A 23,468-nucleotide genomic window follows, 5' to 3' on the forward strand; every position below is an offset into this window, starting at 1 on the left:
GTACCCAAATATTTGAAACTGATGGTCTCCTCAAGAAATAGTGAACTTTCTTTATCTTTCCGTCTGCTGCCTTTACCTATTGCTATTACCCGACATCTCGTTTTTATTTGGAGATTTGTAGCCTTAAATCCATGCAAGTAGGATCTATATTCACATTTATGATCACTCATTGGCACATCCTCTTTATAAGACTTCTTTGAACACTACATGGGCGTAATGTGGGGATCATGGAAAGCTGCAGAAAGTGCCAGGGACTCATTAGGATTGAAGGGAGAAAAATTAATGCTGGGAGCAGATAAACTAACCTGGTAGATATTGTGATCTTGCTATAAAAAATGCCTTAAAATGGCTCCAAATTATATCCTTCTTATGGCATCAAAGGCCTCTGAGGACTGAAAGGATGTCAATATGTGACGTTGAAAAAAATTCATATGTTCACTTCTTTAAGACAGATGGGATCAAAGAAATCCAGTGAAAATAACTATTTGGTTAAAGGCAAAACTTAGAACAACAACAACAACAACAAAAACACACTAATACTTTCCCAGCTAGTTAACTAGAACTGCATTAGACTATAGCTCTTTTTGTTAGACTGAATGATTCCTGATTTTGTGTTTGGGAGTCAATTTAAAGCAGTAATACTGCAACTGTAAGCATAACACACTCCATGTTGCCAATGCATGTCTTCTAACTTTATCCCCAAGAACCTGGCAAATACCATGTGCTTATAAGTTTTGCTAACATGACAGGATGGATTCCAGAACAAACAAAATCATCCTTCACTCCAAGTCCATTCACTATAATTTTCATTACATTTTCTCTGACTTTGAGAGTATACACATTTTCAACATTTTAACCTGGCATTTCTTCTGATCCTGGGGGGGAAAAATATATGTTTTAGGGTGGCTAGCTAATTCCCCCCCCATAAAGTCCTGCCTCAATTTCTAATATATATGAGAATATAATTTAAGTTAAAGCTAGTACATCTTACTCAATGTCTTTAAAAATATTAATTTATTTTATATTTATTTCGGATCATAGAGTCATAAAAATTCCTTTAGAATTCCAGATGTAATCAGTAAGGAGAGGGTAACATGGGTGATGTTTATTGAGGAGTTGTTGCATTTGTGTTCCCTGCCACAACCTCTGTGGCACTACTGTTTACCTCTGACAAAAACAGATTTTTTCATTTTTTGGTTTTATTGAGGTTTTCTCCCAACCAGCTTTTTGAATGCAGCTTTCACATCCTTGTTCCGCAAACTGTAGATCAAGGGGTTCAACATGGGGATGATGATGGTGTAGAACACAGAGGCCCACTTGTCTTGGTCCAGAGAGTAGCTGGATGTCGGCCTCAGATACATAAACATGACTGTGCCATAGAAGAGGGTGACACCAGTAAGGTGGGACCCACAGGTGGAGAAAGCCTTAAAGCGGCCTTCCGAGGAGCGCATTCTGATGATGGCCAGGAGGATGAAGGCATAGGAGATGACAATGATGAGGATGGTGCTGAACTCGATGAAGCCGCACAGACTGAAGAGCAGTATCTCACTGACATAGGTGTCTGAGCAAGAGAGGGCCAGGAGCGGTGGGATTTCACAGAAGAAATGGTTGATGATGTTGGAACCGCAGTAATTGAGGCTGAATGTGAGTGAAGTGTGGGCTACTAAGCTCAGGAGTCCAGCCAGGTAAGAGCCCAGCATGAGAGCCCAGCAGACCCGCTTGGACATGAGAGTGCTGTAGTGGAGGGGTCGACAGATGGTCACAAAGCGGTCATAGGCCATGGCCGCCAGGACATAGCACTCGGCATCCACAAAACCTACAAAGAAAGCAAACTGTGTGGCACAACTGGAGAAGGAGATGACTTTGTGCTTTGTCAGGAAGTCAGCCAGCATCCTGGGGGCAATGGCTGTGGAGTAGCCCAGGTCAACAAAAGAGAGGTTGCAGAGGAAAATATACATGGGTGTGTGAAGCTGAGTGTCTGATATGATCAGAATAATCATACCAACATTCCCCACCACATTGACCAGGTAGACAATGAGAAAGACCACAAAGAAGATCATCTGTAGCTGAGGGTCTTGAGTGATGCCCATAAAGATGAACTCTGTCACCGTTGAGTGGTTTTCTTTATCCATTGCTCTGATTGTATGTGTATCTGGATTGGTTTATTGGTGAGTGTAGTAAATTTCCTGTCATTGGAAATATTCAAACCAAAAACAAGCAATCATATGCTTGAGACATTATATGTATTTCTGTAATAAAGGCAGGCATTGTTTGGGGTGAATCTCAAAAACACCTTCCATTAACTAGATTCCATGAATGGTGAGATGACTGAGTGACTTGGGTGAAGGTGATGGTTCTGTCTTCTCCTGGTGTCCACACACGATGGGAAAAAAAAAATGTTAGCTTCTTGGGAATGGTGAGTTCTGCTTCTCCAATGGTCTTGGTGCTCTGAGGTCATTTATCCCTTGACACCAGATGTTTGATGTGGCCAAGGCAATTATCCATCATCAGTTTCAAGTGTTCCTTCAGTCTTTCTAAAACAAAGCAAACATAAATGTAGACAATACATGCACATTAATTCTCCTTGCAGATAAGGATAAAGAGGGAAATGGGAGACTCGGAGATCTCAAAGCATAACATATCAGAAGCACAGACAAGAAGGTGAAATACTTGGTGAAGAGGGTCAGGTACAGACGATAAGGTGGTGAAAAAGAATGATTTTTAAAATTCTAGGACCTTCTGAGTATTCATTATAGGCCCAGACTTTACTGAGTGTTTTATAAGTGTGACATCATTTCATCCCGACAACTGTTATATAAAAAGAACAGGCTATATATTAAACAATTTAAACAAAATCAACAGACAGATTATAGCAGAACTGGGCCTGACTCCAGAGTCCATTATTACCTTCTGTGCATATGTGATTTTGTGAAAGGTAAAATCTGTTTCTGTGTCTGCATTTCCTTTTCTTGTTCTGTCTGTCATGCATGGGAACAAACTTAATCCTTTGGTTATTTATTTATTTACTTACTTACTTTTAGAAGTCCTCCAGTGTAAGGTATGGGACTTAATCAGGTGAAGACACAGCTGTGTCTCTGGATAATTCTATTGCTTAACCAATAGCCATGACACAACTGACCTCATAGTTAAGAGAGTAGGGCTGCCTTTCAGCGGAAATAGAGAAAGCATTGTTGAATTCAGAGGTCACGCAGGAACACACATTTGTGAAGTTTTTCTCCAATTGGTTGGATGAGCATCTATTCAATTGAAAATGTGAGGACAGTTGGCAAAACCAAACCAACTAACCAGCCACACAAACAAACAAAAAAGACAAACATAGATAATTTTAAAGTAAGTAGCACCTATGAGTTATAAAGGGAGAAGACAGACAGACTGCACTTTCTTTAATTGGTTTACTATTCAGGAAAGAAGAGGAAGCAGAGAAGGTGCAATGTGTCATGCATGGGCTATAGACATTCATGATGAATTATTCTAAATCCTGGGATTTATAAACGCTGAAAACTCTTAACCCTAGCTTTCACTCTCTTTACAGAATATAAGTAATCACATCAAAGGAAGAGATCTTTCTTCACCATTTTCTATCCCATGTTGGCAGATACTTTTACAATTTCATATAAAGTCAAACATGTCTATGCCAACTTGATATTCAGTTGAAAAGAAAACCTGGAAACACCCTACATGCTCACTGATAGATGCTTGTGTTCATAAAATGGGACAAACTACTCAACAATTAAAAGGAACCATGTATTGATACATGTGTCATGGTGGATGAGTCTTAACATAATTAGGCTGAGAGACCCAAAAAAAAAAAAAAAAAAACAGAAAAAAGGTAACACCTGATTCCATTCATAAAAATCTAGAAAATTCAAGAGAGTCGATAGTGGCAGAAGAAAGCTGATCAGTGATTGTGTGGTTGTAGAGGTGTGTGAGAAGTATATGGGGGAAGGAAAGGAAAAGGCCCAAGAAAACTTTTGGTGTGTGATGAATTTGTTTACAGTATTCTTTCTGATGATATTTTACTTATTAATACATGCACTAAAACATAGCATATTTTATTTTTCAATACATTCTATTTATTTTGTCAGTCATACTTTGATACAGCTGGCTGAAAAGGTAGAGTACTTGTCCTCCTCCAGCTCAACTCATTACTACTACATGTGAATACACACATTATTTTATAAGTTAGGTTCAATGCAAAACAGAAACATATGCTGAGGGGACTTTACATTGTGAGCTAGTTGTAGAGTCAGCAGAAAAGCAGTACATTTGGAGCAAATACATTTTAGATTTCTATGTATCACCTGAGTTTGCAAATTTATATAAAAAGAATACTATAGGAAGTGTCTGGAGACTCTAGTTTTAGTTCTACTTTTCAGTAATGGGTTTTGGTGAATTGCTGCATTAAATACAGATTGTGGGATTTGTTAATTAGATTGGGTGGAGAACATCAATCACCCAAGACCCTCCAATTCTAGCATTTTATGAATTCAGATTTATGAGATAACTGAAAACCAAACCCTTGGCCTATGTCTCTTTCTGAAATCTTAAAATGGCAGGAACCTGGTGCCAAGTAGAACCTGTGCTCAGAGAAGCATCAGGCACTGAAATATTGCATCCCAAATAGATCACATCTCTTTCCTCTTCTGTCCCAACTGTGGTCTGACCTGTTTTCCACTTGTTGTTGGTGAGAGGATGAACGTCTCCTCTTCTTTGATGAGAAGCACTGAACAAATATTCTGAGAATAATCCAAAAATGGTGAATCACCCTAGCAGCCGGTTCAGCTTCCTACTCCTCCCATCCTTGATCATGAGTGCAGGGCAAATTTATGTCTCTGAGTAACAGATAATTTCCCAGAAGAAATATGATGAAAGGATTGTCTACATTCACAGGGGACTCAAAGATTTGTTGAACTGTCATTCCCTAAGGAATCTCCCTCGTTTTTCCTTCAGTCTTAATGATAAACACAGGGATTCATTTTTTCAAGACTCTTGAGTGACGATTGAATCTAAGAACTACCTGGGCTTTTGTCCAGCCTAAAGATGTCTACAGGGTGTGATTTTGGGACTGACTAAGGTCTCTCTGCTCATGCTAAAAGTCCTTTGAAAGAGGATGATACTTTTCATGTCCTACAGGATGAAATTAACATATTACTATAATGGTTGGTTAAAGAAAAATAACTAAAGATTGAATTCTACTTGGAATCAATCAGAGAGGGACACAAGAAATCTCTGGAAGGTATTGAATGTGTCCATTAACACTGTTGTGCTGATTATGCCATGGGGGTTTGCGTCTATCTAAGCCCATCAAATTGTACACACTGACTATGTGCAGTTCTTTGCAGTTTATTAATTATACATTGATACAAGTGTTTTAGAAATCACTTCAAGTAACACAAAGCCCAACAGAAGTTTTTTTGGAAATTCCAGCATTTACTATGAAGAAAATGAAGGATACATCAAAAACCACTCTTTTAGAGTTCAGTATACTTGCCACTGTGGATATAGTCATGTGTCTTTGTTCACTTTCAGTGAAAGAGTTATTTTCCATTTTCTTTCCTTTTTTACATGAAAGAAACTGGGTGCTTCCTTTGGCAAAAAGAACTCAAAAAGATCTCAGGTTGGAGCAGATTAAAGAGCTTCCTTATTTTCATTTTTCAATTAAAAAGCAATGCTTATTTTACTAAGTAACTAATTAGGCTCAACTACACAATGAAAAAAAAGGCAGATGATTGCACATATATGAAAAATAAACTCCATAAATGTAACTTAAAATTTCAGGCTGATGTAAGTTTACCCTAGAAGTACCCAAGGTAGTCTTGCAACATTCTAGCTCAGGATGTAAATTTCCAAAAGGATGAAAGTGCTTGGTAAAGCTCAAAACCATTTTCTCCCTCGAGTTATTTAGTAAATGCATCCACAACAAGTTTGTTTTATATAAACTTAATTCAACAATATTCCATGTTAATAGTTAGAATGTTTGTACATGTAAAAGTAGCTATAAGGCTGATACTAGATAATTCTATCAACTGCAAATATAACTAGTGGGATATTTGGCAATCTTCTTTTAAGTTCTAGGCACTTGATATCAAATAACTCTTCTCAACCAAGAGGAGATCTAGTGCACTAAGTGTGACTCCAGCCACTCTACTTCCCCCTCCTAAGACCTTTGATTCACTCTTTATCCCAGCAACCAGCCTCTTCCAGACTCTAGCAATGCTGCTCCAGAGTTAGCCAGTTTTCCCCAGAGGAAAAGAAATATGTTGTTAGTGATTGTAGTTTATGTGTTATTCATATGTAAATGAGAAGGTATATTTAGTATCCTTTTTTGGTATTTTGGGGCTGCAGCAACCAAAATGTTTAGTGGTGCACATTCTGGAGTAAGGATAAACTGTGTCTGAATCTTAGCTCTGATCCAAATCAACTATTTGAACAAATTGCTTTTCTAAGTGCTGCTTGACTTACCTGGGATAGGAGTGAGGAGATGCCCGTGGTTTGGCGGACACTCAGCAAGTAGCACATGTATAGTAAATGTTAATAGTTTTTGTCATTTGACTCTCTTTTCTCCTACTGATGACCAGGCAGAGGACTGGATGAACAAGTTCTCACCTTCATTAATAATTGATATGAATGCCTAAGCTCCTCTAGAGTGAAGATCACATCTTTGTTAGTCAGCATTATCTCTGTTAGTTGTAAGTTCTTATTGTCTGGTCACTGGATTTAGGGCCCCATGGTTTTTATTTTACTTTATTTTTTAATATTTTTAGTTGTTGATGGAACCTTATTTATTTGTATGTGGTGCTGAGAGTGGAACCCAGTGCCTCACACATGCCAGGCAAGCGTGCTACCACTGAGCCACAACCTCAGCCACTTTATTTTGTTTTTATTGATACTTCTTATGTTATTCTACATAAGATTGGGATTCATTTTGACACAATGATAAAGGTATAGAATATAATTTGCTCCCATTCGACCCTCAGTATTTCCCCTCTCCCTCCCCTTGTCCTCTGCCTCCTCCCCTGCTCCTTTCCATACATTCTACTGATCTTTCTGATATTTACATTTTTTAAAGTTTATTAGTTTCTTGGGAATGTATAAGATGGTGGGATTCACTGTGGCATATTCATTTATGTACATAGGAAAGCTAGGTTTATTCCACTGTTCTCTTATCCTTTTTGATATGTGGAAGCTAGTCAAAATAAGGGGTAGGAGGGGGAGAGACAGAGAGAGACAGAGAGAAGGGAGAGGAAAAAGAAAGGAGAGGATCTCATGGTTCTTAATAAAAATTCATTGTGACTTCACTGTCTGTCATCTATTCCTATAGATCCATTCTTTGAAAAATCTTATATCCAGTGTGAATTTTTTAAATGTTCCATGGAGATCATATTTCATGCTAACTTTTGAATGATACCCATCCTATTGTCATGGAGCTATCGCATCATTTTCTGCCTCCTTGAAAACACTCAAGCTAAGATAGAAATGAGCTATCTTCTTACTCCAAAGCCCTTTTGGATGTCCTGCTTCATAGCCTGGGACTAACTGTGTCCCACTATCCATTCCACATTTGACCCAATTCCTGCTTTGTAGTCCACAGCCTCAGTTCACCACTCTGATGTTACTGAAGCTTCCAATGTGCTGTATTTCTTTCGCTCACTTCTTAGTGTTATGTGATGTCTTCCAACCCCACCCATACTCCAATTGCACAAACTTTAATCCCATTTAATTTATCTCAGTTTGTTCCCAAGGAACAACTAATGATGTTGTTCCCACACTTAGATAATAATTATTTGTTATTTTAGCAACTCTTCATTTCTTGCCAGTTACATTTCATGCTCAGCATTGAGAGGACCTTATTGTACTTTCACTATAAGGCATCAATAAAACAAATAAACAAACACTGGGGATTAAGATTTAACCAAAATCATGCAAATATTTCTCCTTTGAATTGTGGAGATAAACAATATCTCTTTTTAGTATTTGAGTTCTTCATTTACTTCAGATTTCAGTAATTAAATGATGCTGAAATAAATTAATCTTCTCAAAGTAGCCTAAATGATGTAAATCATTATTAGATGTTGATCAATTTATGTCAGACCTTGAGCCCCTTATATAGAAGATGTATTTTGAGGATGGAGTTTCTTGTGCATCTCAATCTTGGCTATGGGGACTGATGACTACTTCTTGCTCTGGAAAGTGTGCAGGAGTGTGTTAGGGTTAGGGAAAATCATTGATTATCTACATATATTTGATGTAGCAAATCACATTCATTATTCAATCTCTAGTCACCCAAGTCATTAGAAATGAAAATGCTTAGGAGCAGAGATTAGTGAAATACATGATTTCACAATCTTGATTCCACAGACCTAGGATTCCAAGCCCCCAAAAGGCCTCTTCTCTTATCCTTCTCTTGGTGTCTCCTCCGCTGAGTTCCATAGCCATTTTCCAGGTCACCTAAGTTCTCATATGCAGACAGCCCCCTTATAGAAAGGAGACCCTGCTGTAGAGTGAAACTGCAACTTTGAGAACTCTTAATTCTTCCCAAGGGAGCTTATCAGGGGAGACAGAAGATGGTTGCATAATGGCTCAAAATTTATTCTCCTCTGTGCCCATGTATCCTGAGGGTAAAGGAGAAATATATGAAAGGGAATGTGATTTCCTTAATTTAAAAGGGGAAAGTAAGTAGAGTACAATGAGGAAACTTAAGGGACACAGTCCCCAGAGACCAAAGAATAAGAAATATATCCTATATAAATGAGCTAGGATGTTTACTCTGGAGTCTCTTCGGAAGACTCTATCACTGGAAATATCTGTGAACGGAATGGTAGCCTCACTGTAATGATGAACTTAGGATTTTGAAAGGTACTTTATTTTGATAAAATAAATTGGATTACTTAACTTTCAGAAAAAGTAAAAGAAGAAGAAGAAGAAGAGGAGGAGGAGGAGGAGGAGGAGGAGCAGGAGGAGAAAAAAGAACCTCTCTACCACTGCTGAACACAGAGCAGTTTTGGGTCCTTCTGTAATGCGTGGTCTCTAAGTCCATTCTAACTCTGCATCCTGGTTACCTTGGGACCTTGACAGTCAGCATATTCTCTAGGAAGGTATCATGTGCTTTTTTTTTTTTTTAACTTTTGTTTCATGAATTTAGGCATAGAAGAGGAACAAGCAAAGGAATAAACTAATGCTCAAGCAGTTACAAAAGGTAAGGAAAAGATATAAAGAGTCCTGTTCATTTAACTAAAGAAAAATCCATTTTGCTATTCATTTCCTTAATTGTCCTTTGACCCAAAGTTCCCGAAGCACTGAGAGGCTAAAAATATATGTTAAATAAGTGTCACATCCATTTTTATTGATAAGAGATCTGTACATCTTTAGGATAAATATAAGCAGCAAATATTATGATTGATATAAACTTTTTATCCATCAGAAATATCTCAGGAAATTTAAAAGGTTATTTTCAGAAAACTCTCAGAAAGAAATGAGAAACCCAGATTATTTCTCTTTGGGCTAGAAGTTTAGCTGCAAAATCTCAAGAACACAAAGAATATCTCTGAGAATATCCCAGAGGAGCAGAAAATAAATTTGTTAAAATTGTGAGAAGTTGGAAGCATGTAGTTCACACCATAAATGTAAAAGAAATCATGTTTGGCTAATAATAAATATTAATAAAAGTGAATTTTAGGAAAGATAATTTTCAGCAATAATACTCAGTTTTTCATGAGATGGTATGACTTACTAAAGTAATTAAATGTATTCTGGCCTATTAATGAAAAAAAATATCATCACATAGCATATGTATTAATGCCCAATCTATTATCGACAGTAAGTCTAAATAATCTCAAATGTTAAGGACATAAGATTTACATTGGTGAGTATAAATTTGGACTCTATTAGTCAAACTTTGATTCTCTGCAATTTAATTTTTGTATCTTACATTTCTACTCTGCAAAATGAGAGAATTGCATTGCCTATTCTATAGGATTTAAATAAATTAATTCAGAAAGAAACAGCAGAGCACAAGAAATCATCAAACAAAAAACTTTAAGAATTTTAATACTATTTATTTTTCACCTATCATTGCTTTATTAGTATGGCTAGGATATCTAAGTGTTTTTTTATTGTTGTTGTTGTTAGATTTATATTCTTAGGGACACTTCCTGTTTAGGGAAGTAGAGAAAGAAAATCTGTGTCTCCCCCCCTCCCTCCCCCCCCCATTACTTCTAGAGAAGCTGCTTTTGAAGTTCAAATATCAAGATCACTTGGGAAGTGTTATGCTGTGAAAAGATGAGGTTTTAACATCCCTTAGGTTACTGAGACATCTCCATAGAAACTATGTTGAGCAGAGCATCAGGAGATACTTATGTGGCTGTGTCTGTACCTGTGGAATCTGGCTTCATTACAATTTTCAAAGAATAAGTCTTATTTCCATTTAAATAACTTGGTGTCAAATTATTCCCCTAATTTAGTATGGTGACTATAAAGTTTCATGTTTGACTTCTGGTGTGTCCTAATTCTGTTGGTTTTTTAAAAAATTGCTATTAGTTAAATTTATTTTTAACTGATAGATTAAAGCATAAGAATTATGTGTTTTAATTGGGTACCATGTGATATATTTATACATGTTTACATTGTATTTTGCTTAAGCCAGGTTAAACACATCTGGCTCTTCAACAGGTACATTAATATGATTAAAATATTTAAAAATTATCCCTATCATTTTGAGATGTATACCAGATGACCGTAATCTACACACTCACCTTACCAAGCTATAGGTTCTATTTTGATGTTGTGGATCTGATCATTAAGAGGTTTCGTTGTCTCAGCCACTTTAATTATTTTCTTCAGGAATATTTACTCATTTTTACAACCTGATTTTCTAATTACTAAAGTGAATTATCAAAAAGTCTAAAATTTTAACTGAAGCCTTTTTACTTTGCACATGCTGATCTGGAAAGCGGGTAGTGACATTGGAACCATATTTGCTATATGGGATATACTTCATTTTCTCCTGGCCATAAAATTTTAAAGCACTCGCTCCTTGGGATCAAGTACTATTGACTATTAATGCTAACTTTCAATGTATCTCATTAATTCTCTTTGTACTGCAAATGAATATTCAGTGGTCTAAATTTATTCTGTCTTCTTTCCAGAAGTAGTACAGAGTATATAAATTTATCAACTAATTTAAATTAATTATCATAAATAATACAGTTATCCCTTAAGATTGTTTAATCTAATGGGCATGGTAGCATATGTCTGTAGTCCCACTAACACTGGAGGCTAAAACAGCAGTATTGCAAGTTCAAAGCCAGCCTTAGTAACTTAGCAAGCCTGAGCAACTTAAGGGGATCCAATCTCAATATAAAAAATAAAACACACTAGGGATGTGGCTCAGTGGTTAAGTTCCCCTAGGATTAATCCCTTGTTTTATATATATATATATTTTTTTTTTTTCATTAACATATTAATCTTTTTTAATAGTTAAAGAAAAGCAATCATAGTTAATGTATACTAGCCACTTGTCTCAGTATGATTTGTAGGCTGCACACCTAGTACAAAGATACAGGGTTTTTACTTGGCATCAAGTCCAACACACTTGTTCACTGTGATCTTCACTTTTTACTCTTCTTTTAGAATATATTTACACTCGAATATATTTACAGATGTGTCAGGTATTCATTTGGCCAAATGCATTGTCCTATTGTCTCTCTTATTGGCTTTCAGATGATCAGGCTCATGAAAGAGGTCCAGAGAAGAAATCAGACAGAAGTGACAGAATTTGTCCTCTTGGGACTCTCAGACAATCCCCATCTGCAAGGTGTCTTCTTTGCACTGTTTCTGTCCATCTATGTGGCAACCATGGTGGGTAACCTGGGCATGATTGCACTGATCAAGATGGAGCCTCACCTCCACACCCCCATGTACTTCTTTCTCAGCAGCCTGTCCTTTGTGGATGCCTCTTACTCTTCTTCTGTCACTCCTAAGATGCTGGTGAACCTTGTGGCTGAGAACAAGGCCATTTCTTTTAATGGGTGTGCTGCCCAGTTCTACTTCTTTGGCTCCTTCCTGGGAACTGAGTGCTTCCTGCTGGCCACGATGGCATATGATCGCTATGCAGCCATTTGGAACCCCCTGCTCTACCCAGTTCTCATGTCTAACAGAATTTGTTTCTCATTAGTGAGTACATGCTTCCTTGCAGGCTTTGGAAATGCAGCCATCCACACAGGCATGACTTTCAGGTTGTCCTTTTGTGGCTCTAATAGGATCAACCACTTCTACTGTGACACCCCACCTCTGCTCAAACTGTCATGTTCGGACATCCACATCAATGGCATTGTGATCATGGCTTTCTCCAGTTTTCAAGTCATCAGCTGTGTTGTGATTGTCCTCATTTCCTACCTGTGCATCCTCATTGCCATACTGAAGATGCGATCAGTAGAGGGAAGGCGCAAGGCCTTTTCCACCTGTGCCTCCCACCTTATGGCGGTCACCATTTTCTTTGGGACCATTCTCTTCATGTATTTGCGACCCACATCAAGCTACTCAATGGAGCAGGACAAGGTTGTCTCTGTGTTTTATACAGTGGTCATCCCCATGCTGAACCCCCTCATCTACAGTCTGAAAAATAAAGATGTGAAAGAGGCCCTGAGAAAGATCTTTCAGAAACACCTACACTAAGGCCATGTCACCTACCCTCCTTGTTATGTAAAAGATATATATATTTCATATGAATTTTATTAGATAATTCTTTAAGCTCTTTCTCCATGTTCAAGTAGATGTTATAAAATGAGATATACTTGTTAATCTCCTAGTATTTTAAATTTGTCTACATAGGCCCATAAGATTCATTGACATGTTGGATGACTGTGGTGATGGGTAAAAGTATGAAAACATTTGGAATTGGATGTCATGAGCCCATGTTTTAATTTCAACATTTAGCTTTCTCAATCATGGATTTATAATATATGCATTAGTGTTGTTGTTTGAGGACAAGGCAAACAGACTCTAAGGCAGACATTTGTATAAAGGAAGTTTATTGGAGAGAATTTTCAGTAATGATACTTGCATTGGGAGGGAAGCAGGGTGGGCAAAAGATGGTCAATTTGGGGGTTGGGGTTGTGGCTCCGTGGTAGATGGTTTTCTTAGCATTTACAGGGCCCTGGGTTCAATCCTCAGCACCACATAAAAAATAAATAAATAAAATAAAGATATTGTGTCCAACTACCACTAAAAATAGATATTAAAAAAAAAAACAGTGAATGGTGATGAACTGCAAAAGAGATCTCAGCCACTCTCCTAAGAAGTGCTGGTGCTGAGTCGATCATTTAGAGCTTTGTGAAACTTGTAATCCACATGCTCAGTTTGTGATGTGAGTTACTAAGTAGGAGAGGAAATTCTAACAGCAGATGTTAGATGTGAACTGTCAGCTTCAAAAACAGCTGGAAGCTGTAATAGTAATTACTTGAAGCAGGTAAAGCACATCTGGGTATCGCCATAGTCTTCACTATAAATAACACCATAACTCAAGTGAAATAATACCAAATAAGATACATAAAATTCTTTTCAGTGAACCACAGCGATAATAGTTAAACATTTTACTAACCTTGTGAAATAAATACAATATTTGAAAAATTATATATCAGTGCCCTTGAACTTTTTGTTTCTGTTCCTTCCAAAGTTTCATGTAGTTTTCAATACATGTTAGTCAAATTAAATGGCCTGTTACTTATTTTAGTTGGGTGGAGATGCATTACTGGTGGAACAATGGGACCACAACCTTCTTTGATGTAAAGATGGCAAGTCAAAGGAGGTATAAGTAATGATTTGGAATCATCTTGTGAAAATTCATCCCTGATACATTTGTTGGAGCCCACACTGAGATATGATCTCATCCTGACCACTTTAAGCAGTTCTCTCATTTTACCACAATTTCCATTTTTAACATTTAACCAAGGTTTTTCTCAAAGATATTTTAAATTGTCTCATGATTTTCTGACTCCATTCTTTTCCCTCTATTCCAGTTAATATTCTATAACATTCATCTTCTGACTTATTTTTTATTCATCACTCAAAGGTAATTACACTTCATCTTTATCTATTACCATGCTTAAGTCTGAACTTCCTCTTCTCCCAGTTAAGATTCCATGGAATATCATGTAAGTACTCACTTTCAATCACTCCCAATTCTACGGTTCCATTTTTCTCTCCTTTTTACTCATCTACTAAATCCCAATCCAGGAAAGTTTAATAATTCTTTGCTGTGTCCTCTACTTAAACTCTTTAGCACAGCTAAGAAAAACCCTTGAGAATTCCATTCTCTTTTGCTGATCTTACCTCATACTTCATCTTCCCACCTCTAAATTCTCATAAATATGTTCTTCCTTCCCTCCTGTCATGGTGGACAAAGAGCCTCTTCTATTTCAAACCAGCTCTTTCACATTTTGGGACATTTCACAGATTTAATTTCTGAATATGTTTCTCTCCTTTCCTTAAGCATTAGTATCTTAAACTCTAACATTTTTGATTGTTTGCAAATATTATCTAACATCACTCTCAATAATTCCCTTGACTGATGTCCCATCTGATATAAATTTATTTCTCTGTCCCATTGACAATTAAGCTCACCATTGATCTTCTCAGTTTCCCTACTCCTTCATAGTACATTTGCTCCATACCATGTTCCAATTTTATTTTGTGCAGTGACCTGTCCATCAACAACAAAAGATCTCTAGAAGTGGCAACAACGGATTCATGAAAACACAAAGACATTTTTGAGTAAAGCTGGGGCCAGTTTAGACACTGTCCTCAGATGGAGGAATACTGACCCAGGACCAGCTAAGCAACTTGATTATATAGGGTCTCATGATCAGGAAGTTGAACTACAAGAGCTCTGCAAATTGTTGAAGGCCTGTGAGTTATCAAGAGAATTCTTTGTGCACTAAAATGTTAAAGTGTTGGGAATATCTTGTGGCTATCCTGTGGTCCCAGAAAATCCATTGTATTGGAACATCTGATAGACGTTGGTGACAGAGCCAATTCTTAAGGCTGTTCCCACATCCTGTCTTTGGCAAGGAATGTTTCCCAGGCATGGCTTTGCTGACACCACAAGATCAGCGGATGACCAGGGCTTATTCACCCTCCACAACTGTGGTAACAGTTTTCTTTTGAATCTGAACTTGTCAGGGAAACATGAGACCTTAGCACCACTGCATCCAGGGATTTATTATCTGTCTCCATCTCTTGTTATCTCAGGATGACTTGTCACAATTGATTCCTCTAGCTAACTTGATACACCCCTTTGTAGTCTTCGCTACTGCATCACTCTGAAAAATATGATTAGAAGGCAATCAGTATGTCAATTGTCTCTTTTAAAACTATTCCAAAATGTGTTTATAAAACTGTACTAAACAATAAAATAAAGCAGATAACAACAAAGAAGAGTCACCAATTAAAATACATAATTCACAATATAGTAGACTTTATGTAATGATTTTTTTGGGGGGATGGACAGGAGAATAATTAAGTATGTGACCTCAATAGAAGTAGAAATATTTTTTCAATATCTTAAACAATGCTACAGTTATATGTTGAGTGTCCCTTGAATGTTTACATGTTGAATGTCCCTGTGCATTAAAGTTTTGCTCCTTATGTGAGATTATTGGGAGGGATTCAATCTTTAAGAGATGGGGCCTAGTGAGAGTAACTTAGATCACTGGGATGTGTCTTCCAGGTAGTGTATAAGCTGTTTTTCTCTTTTTCTTCTGTACAATTCTTTCCAGTTAGCTTTCATAGATCTTCCTTCTTTTTAATATTTTTTAGATACCAACAAATTATTCTTAGGTGATCCAGAAAGTCTGTAATGATTCTAAAATATTTATCTGTAGTACTGACTACTCACCTGAGTTCCAGATGAATATATTAAACTAATATCTTGGCATCAGGGTCCTCACGTATGATAGGGTTAAGAAATTAGTTTTCCTACTTGAATTACTCAGACATCAATAAAATAACAATACCTTTTCTACTACTGATAATGACTGTACCTTAGTGTCTTATACCATTAAGCTTAAAATATACCTTTTGACATTGTTAAAAATTATAATTTTCTATTAGAATTCTTCAGCTTGTGCTTAGAGAAAAGAAATAGCATCTTTTACATCCTCATTCGCAATTCATCTAATATCTATTCATTGAAAAACTATCATATGATGTATCCTGGAGGTATGTAGCAGGAAAGAAAACACATTTTATTACGTTATTAAGCTTATATATAAGTGAGGAGGACTTTATTGTTTATACCACTGTTTTATGTGTGGGTGTGTGCATGCGCACCTGTGTGTGTCTGTTTGTCAGTCTGTTTGACAGGGATATAGCTGTACTTTGAAGAAATGTACTGTAGACAATGTTTAGAGAGAGGCGGAGTCGTGGAAGAGCTCTCTGTGGACATGACTTTTGAGCAAGACCTCAGCAGGGACAGTACCACAGGGTGTTTGTGGAAGAAGTTTCCAGGCACATACACAGCAAACTCAAGGGTCCTGAGGCAATATGCTCTTTTTTTTTTCTTAAAACAACAGCAAAAAGACAAATATATGTGGATTAGCATGAGAAAATTCAAGGAAAAAAGAACTGATTTTAGGAAGGGATTTGGAACCGAATGGAAATGGTTAGAAGTAGCTGTTGAGAGAGATGGATCTTTAGAAGGTAGAATAACAAAATTACCTTATGGATTGTTTATGGGGTATGTAACAATGAGAAGAATTTTATTGAATGTGTATCTATCAATTTATTCAACCTCATCAATGCAAATGAAACTACAGACTTATCAGTGACTTGGAATGGAAAATGCTATGCTTGAAGAAAATTAGAAGGCAGAGGAAATCAGGGTTGGTCATGGCAAATTGCTATTTGATATCCTTATGAGTTTTAGACATTGCTGTTAAATGAATCAACATTGTCTTTCTCATGAGAATTTATGATTGTGTGAGGCCTACAAAAAGAATGAGATATGGAATAGGCAATTAACTATTTTTGTATATTCATTCTGTTATGATTGAGCCTGTCTTATTTGGTTCTAAAGTATCTACTGTAAATTTTGTCATTTATTATAATGTTTGATTGTAATATGTACATATCAGAAAATGAATAAATAGAAACTTAATACATCAATAGCAAATAAATATTAACAGACAAATTTCATTTACACTGTCATCTTGCTTTCCAAAAAAACAAGGTTGTTATTAAGGGGTTGGGAAATTAGACACAATAATTAATAATTTGGTCTTTCAATTCATAGAAATATATAAACTTATGATTTTATTTTTTAAATTTGCATAATTTTTATTTATTCAAGGAATCAGAATAAGAGAACAATTGATATTAATCTTTCCACCTCAACTTGAAAAAGAAAATAAATGGAAAATATTGACATTTTATATTTTGTGGGTATACAAAATCCATATTTTGATATTGATTTGATTGGTTAATTTCTCACAAAATAACATTGTTTGTCTGTAACAAAATTGACCTGCCTTATCTGGCTTAGTGTGAAACTACAATTTGAGAAATTTTATTGGAATGACATGGTACTATCTGTGCAAAAAAGTACCTCTAACTTCCTTCTCTTCTAACAAATGCTTTGTCCAAAACTGTTCCACTATTCTCTATGCTATTTTCAAACTTCCTCTTAAATCTCCAGTTACTGTATGAGTGTTCCAGTTTCTCTAACATCTGTGATTCCTATCATGTTGATGACAGTAACTCAATAGATCAGTCTAGTTCCAGCAGAAATTCATAAGCCCAACTCTTCACAGGAACCCCGGCTCTGACCAGAACTTCCACTGCTGCTGATGACAGTACTGTTCTCTTTGCTCCATCTTCTCCTGTCCTGAAAGCTCCACCTGCCCCACATTCTTGTCCTCAACCTCATTAGAAGGTCTTGCCTCAATGTTTAGGAAAAAAACAAGGTAGAATTCCCAGGGGAATTATTTTGTCTTTACTACACTACATATACAAAATTATCTACTCCTACTTCCTTCCATCGAAATTACTGAACATGATGGCTTATTCTCTATCTGTGATCAAGATTTCCTGCACTCATCAAGTGCTATAAACAAATGTAAGGTAGGGATTTGGACCTCAAAGGAATTAATACAGGTCCTTAGAGCATCAATTAGTGTTATGTCCTTAAGGATCAAACACATTTTAATTCTTTTTAAAAAATTATTTAAAAAAAAACCCTCAAGGGACTATACCAGAGACAAACTTTATAAATGTTTCCACTGTGTGTGTGTGCAAAATATGGTGTGGTGATATTGGCAGGTAAGTGACTTTTTTGTATTTTTTAACTCAAAGTAGATCTTGTGTTTTTTTGCATATTCTATCTATGTGGGAAAATACATTGGTCAATTCCCCTTTTTATTATGTTTGGTACTAAGAATCGAACCCATAGGCATTTTGCCACTGAGATACATCCCTAGTCCTTTTTATTATGTTTTATTTTGAGGTGGGGTCTCACTCAACAGTGTAGGACTTCTCATAGTTGCTGAAATTTTGGTCTCGTATTTTGATCCTCCTGGATTAGAGGCATATACCACCCATTGCACTTGTGTTCTTTGCTATTTTTATGATAGTATTTCTTTGAATTTGAAGAATTCATTATTCTTAGCAAGCTCTTTTGATGTATTTGTGAGAGCCTAGTGAACAATGGCCTTATGGTACAATACTTGAGAATTAATTTTCACCGTAGTGTGAGTTTTGCAAAAACTTTATTTTTATACTGAATGTATAAAGATGAAAACTGAGGGTATATTTAAATAGCTGTACTTCTCTAAACTAATTTTTTTTTCACAAATGGGTTAGTGACATTCATGAAATATAGAATAGAAATATAGGAATATAGAAATATAGGAACCAAAAATCCACCCTCTTCCCCAGATAATTGCATAACTTATTAGTTGTTCACCTATTTAGGAAGGTCCACTGGCCATGTAAAAGCACTCCACATTGGTTTCTCTTGGTAGAACTTGTTTTCATCTAACAATATAAGCATAGCTTTCAGCACTTGTGAAATATCTGTCCTTCTACTCTGCAAATTGTGCTTTATGATGGTGTAGAACATGAATACTGTTGTAGCCTCATATCCTAGAACAGGGGCAAAGAGCAAGCTGTGAAGTATATATGAATAAATGCTTGGATGAATTTACAATGCACAATTCACACAGAAATGTCCAGATAACTTTCCAAGTATCTTTGTTTAAATCAGACAAAAGTGGATTTCCAGTGAAGCAATTAACTTTAATATTCAACCGTTATTCCATCTTAAAAAAATATGAGGGTATATTTTGAGTGAACATGGGAAGCAAACATCCTTATTTATCAATGTGAATGAAGAAAATGATCTTATGGTGTTAATTTCTTATTCTCTTGTATTTAGTTTTTATAGAAAGAAAATATGGGGAAAATACTAAATATAGTAATAATTTAAAAAGACATAAAATATGTGAATATATAATTATATATATATTAATAGATATAAGCATACAAAGTGAGAGCAAAAATGAGAGAAAACAGCATATGTCTTTAAGTTACAGAAGGAAACAGAAACAGATTAAACAGTGCATAAGGAGTCAATGTAATCCACAAATGTAATCTAAAATGAGGCATTTCAGGAGAAGAGCAGACAGTTGTCCCAGATGATTGTATCAAGGAGTAAAAGATAATATGAATGGAGCAGATGCAGAATCTGGATCAAACTCTTATTTTCTGTCACTTTGAGCTTACAAGAAAGAAGAAAATGTCCTCCCCAAATCACACACTGGGCACTACATTCACTCTCATGGGACTGACAGATGACCCAGTGCTGGAGAAGGTCCTGTTTGGGGTGTTTCTGGTGGTCTACCTACTCACACTGGCAGGAAACCTGTGCATGATTGCGCTGATCAGCACCAGTCCCCACCTGCACACTCCCATGTACTTCTTCCTTGGCCACCTCTCCTTTGTAGACATCTGCTATTCCTCCAACATCACTCCCAACATGCTGTATGATTTCCTCTCAGAGGACAAGACCATTTCCTATGCTGGGTGCTTCATTCAGTGTCTCCTCTTCATTGCTCTGGTGATCACTGAGCTTTACCTCCTTGCTTCCATGGCCCTGGACCGCTATGTGGCCATCTGCAGCCCTCTGCATTACAGCTCCAGGATGTCCAGGAAAGTCTGCATCTCCCTGGTCACCTTCCCTTATGTGTCTGGCTCCCTCCATGGGCTGTCTCAGGCACTGCTGACTTTCCACCTGTCCTTCTGTGGCTCCCTGGAGATCAACCACTTCTACTGTGCAGATCCTCCCCTGCTCCTGCTGGCCTGCTCTGACACCCACGTCAAGAAGATGGCCATGTTTGTGGTGGCTGGCTTCACTCTCTCCAGCTCTCTCTCAGTCATTCTCCTGTCCTACCTCTTCATTGTTGCAGCCATCCTGAGGATCCGTTCTGCTGAAGGCAGGCGCAAAGCCTTCTCCACTTGTGGCTCCCACCTGACGACAGTCACCATATTTTATGGGACACTTTTCTGTATGTACTTAAGGCCCCCCTCAGAGAAGTCCATAGAGCAGTCCAAAGTCATTGCCGTTTTTTACACTTTCTTGAGCCCAATACTGAACCCTCTGATCTATAGCCTCAGGAACAAGGATGTCATTTGCGCCATGAGAAGTGTGATGAAGGGAAATTTCTTTCAGAAAATGGCACTTTAGGCTTTTATAAATGACTAAGTGCCTGTGATGACAATGTGAGTCCCAAAGGGACAAACACTACCACTGGATGGAGATGACTAGTCTACCATTATGAACTCTTAGTGGCCGCTTTTGTTAATTTCCTCAAAAAAATTAACACTTTTGCTGGACCTGGTGTTCCTTACCTGTAATCCCAGCATTGGGAAGCTGGAGCAAGAGGATCCTGAGTTCAAAGCCAGTCTCAGCAACTTAGGGAGGCCCCAAGCAACTCAGCGATTCACTGTCTCTAAATTAAATATAAAAAATAGTAAGGGGTGTTACTCAGTGGTTAAGCGCCTCTGGGATCATCCCCAGTACCAATAAGAAAAACATAAATAAATAAATCATATCAGTTTCATGATTATTTTTAAAGATAAACCCTGTAATATTGAAATTGCAAAATATTTCCTTTAGCAGAGAAACTATGAAATGTTCTTTGGGTAGTAGTCAATGATTATATATAATAACTTTATATTTTTGCTTCCATGGAGTTATATTTTATACTATCTGACCTTAGTGGGAACAATAGAAATCATCTTCTCTGACAAATGTAGTATAGAGTGCTAAACCAAGACTTTAAAATGTGGTGTTTGTCTTCACGTCTAGTACAGAACCATGGCTCTAATGTCTGTTTAACCACTGAAAGATCCTTGCAGAAAAATTAAATATATGCTTCTTCTACTGGTTTAAAATTTCTGTACCATTTCCTATACCTAAATCACCTAAAACTTTTTGTCTATTTTTAATAATGCCGACTATGTGCCTCAATTTTGAAACTGTCCACTCCAGCTTTTGAGTTCCCAAGTGTTTGGATTCAATTAATCATCAATAGAGTCAAAGGTATTTTTCATTGCTGTAGCTCTGACCTTAACCTAAGTTATTAGAAGGCAATTGTATCTCTCCATGGCCATCTTTATACCTAGCCATACCCTGAAGAAGGATAGAGTGGAATAGGTGTTTACATGTCTCTCTGGAGAAATCTCATGTTCATTTTGCTTTATAAACCTGTGAATCATTATTTGCTAGATAAACTCTGTAATTACCTATCAAAACTTCTCATGAAGAATCAATAGTAGAGGATGTTAACGCATTCATCATTTGTCTTTTTTTATTGATTTAAAAAAATAAATGACAGCAGAATTCATTACAATTTTTATTACATATATAGAGCACAATTTTTCATACCTTTGGTTGTATATAAAGTATGTTCACACCAATTTGTATCTTCATACATATACTTTGGATAATGATGTCCATCACATCCCACCATCCTTTGTAACCCCCTGCCCCCTCCCTTCCCCTCCCATGCCTCTGCCCTATCTGGAGTTTCTCTGTTCTTCCTATGCTCCCCCTCCCTACCCCACCATGAGTCAGTCACTTTATATCAGAGAAAACTTTGGCCTTTTTTGGGGGGAGGGATTGGTTAACTTCATTTAGCATTATCTTCTCCAAAGCCATCCATTTCCTGCAAATGCCATGATTTTATTATCTTTTATTACTGAGGAATATTTCATTGTGTATATATGCCACAATTTTTTTATCCATCCATCTACTGAAGGGCATCTAGTTTGGTTCCACAGTTTAGCTATTGTGAATTGTGCTGCTATAAACATTGATGTGGCTGTGTCCCTGTACTATGCTGTTTTAAGTCGTTTGAGTATAGACTGAGGAGATGGATAGTTGGGTCAAATGGTGGTTCAACTCCCAGTTTTCCAAGGAATCTCCATACTGCTTTCCATACTGGCTGCACCAATTTGCAGACCCACAAGTGATGTATGAGTGTACCTTTTTCCTCCCATCCTTGCCAACACTTATTGTTGTTTGTCTTCATAATAGTTGCCATTCTGACTGGAGTGAGATGATATCTTACTGTAGTTTTGATTTGCTTTTCTCTATTTGCTAGAGATGATGAACATTTTTTCATATATTTGTTGATTGATTTGTTGATTTCATATATTTGATGATTATCTTAATTCATGTGATGAACCCAGCCTAATTGCACCTTAAGATTGGGAGCCATCTCATCATAAAGTCATGAAACATTAATTTCTGTTTTACTATAAATTACTGCAATTTCTAAATTTGTTTGGAATTCCTGCTTGTGCCTTGAACTCACCCATGCCTGGCTTTCCCTGACAAGATAACAACCCTCTCTGAAACCTCAGTGACACCTCATAAATTGTGATGTTGAAATCTAAATTTAATCCTGACATCGAAATGTTAAGCCATGTAGATCATTAACTTACTATCTGCCTTTGTATTACGCATGTCAAAATCCTGCTATCTGTAAGTTCTCAAGACACCCCCGTTTGCAACTTTTTGTGCTATAAAACTGTGTTCCTAGAGATACTGATCTATAGCCTGGGGTTTTGGGAGAGACAGTCCTGGCCAGCTCCTGTATACATAAATATCAGTTTGCTTTAATTTGATTCAAAATTGGAATCAGTAGTCTTTTCTTTGTGTCATGGATTTACACATGCTTTTTTAATCAACCATATTGATCTGTATTAAAACACATGATCTTCTTTATTAAGTTCACTTAGACATTTGTTATTTTAATATTTTGCACTTTAATTGTAATTTATACTTCTGTAAGCTTCCAGGAAGCTCCCAATAATTTATAATTATGAGTAGTAATGTTTGAAGTTAAACATTTTATTATATATTTTATCAATATTAGGAAATATCAGTTAAG

The 23,468-nt window shown here is 36.7% G+C and overlaps 3 protein-coding genes across 3 annotated transcripts; 2 read left to right on the forward strand and 1 right to left on the reverse strand.

Annotated features, from left to right (window-relative positions):
* Positions 1 to 1,199: 1,199 nt before the first annotated feature.
* Or5ar1 (olfactory receptor family 5 subfamily AR member 1) lies at positions 1,200 to 2,132 on the reverse strand. Its single transcript, XM_026380457.2, has one exon. The coding sequence runs from the start codon at positions 2,130 to 2,132 to the stop codon at positions 1,200 to 1,202; it is 933 nt and encodes a 310-aa protein (XP_026236242.2).
* Positions 2,133 to 11,739: 9,607 nt separating this feature from the next.
* On the forward strand, positions 11,740 to 12,693 carry LOC144254196 (olfactory receptor 5AP2). Its single transcript, XM_077797215.1, has one exon. The coding sequence runs from the start codon at positions 11,740 to 11,742 to the stop codon at positions 12,691 to 12,693; it is 954 nt and encodes a 317-aa protein (XP_077653341.1).
* A 7,114-nt stretch (positions 12,694 to 19,807) lies between these two features.
* On the forward strand, positions 19,808 to 20,755 carry LOC113176068 (olfactory receptor 5M10-like). The gene has a single exon (XM_026380452.2). It carries the CDS (start codon positions 19,808 to 19,810, stop codon positions 20,753 to 20,755), a length of 948 nt encoding a protein of 315 aa, XP_026236237.2.
* Positions 20,756 to 23,468: the final 2,713 nt, after the last annotated feature.

Source organism: Urocitellus parryii, chromosome 4 (assembly GCF_045843805.1).
Source record: "Urocitellus parryii isolate mUroPar1 chromosome 4, mUroPar1.hap1, whole genome shotgun sequence".
Classification (NCBI taxonomy): domain Eukaryota; kingdom Metazoa; phylum Chordata; class Mammalia; order Rodentia; family Sciuridae; genus Urocitellus; species Urocitellus parryii.

Excerpts from the sequence above, each read along its gene's own strand:
- Or5ar1 (XM_026380457.2), bottom strand. The coding sequence starts at position 2,132 with ATGGATAAAGAAAACCACTCAACGGTGACAGAGTTCATCTTTATGGGC.
- LOC144254196 (XM_077797215.1), top strand. The coding sequence starts at position 11,740 with ATGATCAGGCTCATGAAAGAGGTCCAGAGAAGAAATCAGACAGAAGTG.
- LOC113176068 (XM_026380452.2), top strand. The coding sequence starts at position 19,808 with ATGTCCTCCCCAAATCACACACTGGGCACTACATTCACTCTCATGGGA.